At 46.6% G+C, this 1,608-nt stretch overlaps 2 protein-coding genes across 2 annotated transcripts in view; one reads left to right on the forward strand and one right to left on the reverse strand.

Moving 5' to 3' along the window:
* T265_06864 (hypothetical protein) overlaps nucleotides 1–1,608 on the reverse strand; it is a gene marked incomplete at both ends in the record, with an annotated part of 9,609 nt that overhangs the window by 5,946 nt on the left and 2,055 nt on the right. Inside the window, one exon of the mRNA XM_009172246.1 lies at nucleotides 713–1,587. Within this exon, the coding sequence (XP_009170510.1) occupies nucleotides 713–1,587 (875 nt within the window). The remainder of the gene's footprint in view (nucleotides 1–712; nucleotides 1,588–1,608) is intronic.
* Nucleotides 1–1,608, forward strand: part of T265_14154 (hypothetical protein) — a gene marked incomplete at both ends in the record, with an annotated part of 113,017 nt that overhangs the window by 3,416 nt on the left and 107,993 nt on the right. The gene's annotated exons all lie outside the window — the stretch shown is intronic.

Consider the following 1,608-nt stretch of genomic DNA (forward strand, 5'->3'; position numbering starts at 1 on the left):
AAGTGAGCGGCTTATGATCTGTGAGAATCACGAAGTGTCGGCTTTCCAAAATATGTCGGAAGTGCCGAACAGCTAAGTAGATTGCGAGAAGTTCACGGCCAAAAGTGCTATATCGAGTCTGTGCAGGTTGTAAGCGATGCGAAAAGAATAATAAGGGCTGTATTACATCGTTGACCTCCTGTCGTAGAACTGCACCAACTGCGGTTTGTGAAGCATCAGTAACCAGGAAAAGAGGTGTAGACGGATCAGGATTTATATGTGCCAAATTATTTACCTGATTTAACACTTCCTTAACCGTCTAAAATGACGCAATGGCCTCCGCTGTGACGGTTAAGCTGCGAGTTTTCAGTCTGAGTAGGTCGGCCAAATTATCTGATTTAACACTTCCTTAACCGTCTAAAATGACGCAATGGCCTCCGCTGTGACGGTTAAGCTGCGAGTTTTCAGTCTGACTGAGTCGGTGAGCGGTTGGACAACCTCGGCACAGTTAGGGATAAAGCGACGGTAGTAATTGATAGGACCAAGGAAACGTCTTAACTTTTTAATGCTGTTGGGAGCTGGAAAGTCGCAAATGGCGGAAACTTTAGATGACAGAGTACGGATGCCGTCCGAGTCAACAATATGTCCTAGAATTTCCAGTGGCGAAACACCAAATTGGCATTTACTAGTATTGATGACTATACCATATTGCTGAAATCTTTCAAAAACTCACTCTAAGTGAAGCACATGATCGTCTTCGGACCGACTGGTGATAAGTACATCGTCAACATAAGCGTAGACGGAGTCTAATCCCCGTAAAACTTGATCCATGAATCGTTGAAATGTTTGAGCTGCATTTCTGAGCCCAAATGGCATACGAACGAATTCATATAGACCGAATGGAGTGGTGACAGCCGTTTTGGAAATATCGTCTGGAGCGACAGGTATCTGGTGATATGCTCTGACGAGGTCTAATTTACTGAAGACAGATTTGCCGTGAAGAGTAAGGGCAAAATCATGCAGATGCGGAATTGGGTATTTGTCCGGGATGGTGACACGACTTAGTGCACGATAATCGCCACATGGTCTCCAATCTCCCTCGGACGTTTTGGGGACCATATGCAGTGGAGATGACCAGGGGCTGCTTGATGGTCGTATGATACCCAGTTGAAGCAAATGCTGAAATTCTGTCTTGGCTATGGCAAGCTTCTCCGGAGCTAACCTCCGTGGACGGGATGCGGTGGGTGGGCCTTTTGTCGAGATATGGTGGAAAACGTCATGTTTTACGGAAGTGGTCTTGGAAGCAGGTTTCAGGATCTCTGGGAATTGGCGAAGCAGTGCTGTGTAACGGTTATCCGGCAAAGCTGGGCGGATTCCAATAGAATTAATGGATGAAGCCTTGCCATTTATAGAGAGAGTCGTCGAATTGTCAAGCAACTGCCGTCTGTGGAGATCAACCGTGAGACCAAATGACGTGAGAAAGTCCATACCAATAATGGGTTTTTTAACGTCGGCCACTGTGAAAACCCACGGGAACTGACGGCGAAGACCTAGGTCGAGAGTGAGAAGCTTTTCACCATAGGTCTTAATGCTCGTACCGTTGGCTGCCTGCAGAGTATATGCCACCGG

Source organism: Opisthorchis viverrini, assembly GCF_000715545.1.
Source record: "Opisthorchis viverrini unplaced genomic scaffold opera_v5_148, whole genome shotgun sequence".
Classification (NCBI taxonomy): Eukaryota; Metazoa; Platyhelminthes; class Trematoda; order Opisthorchiida; family Opisthorchiidae; genus Opisthorchis; species Opisthorchis viverrini.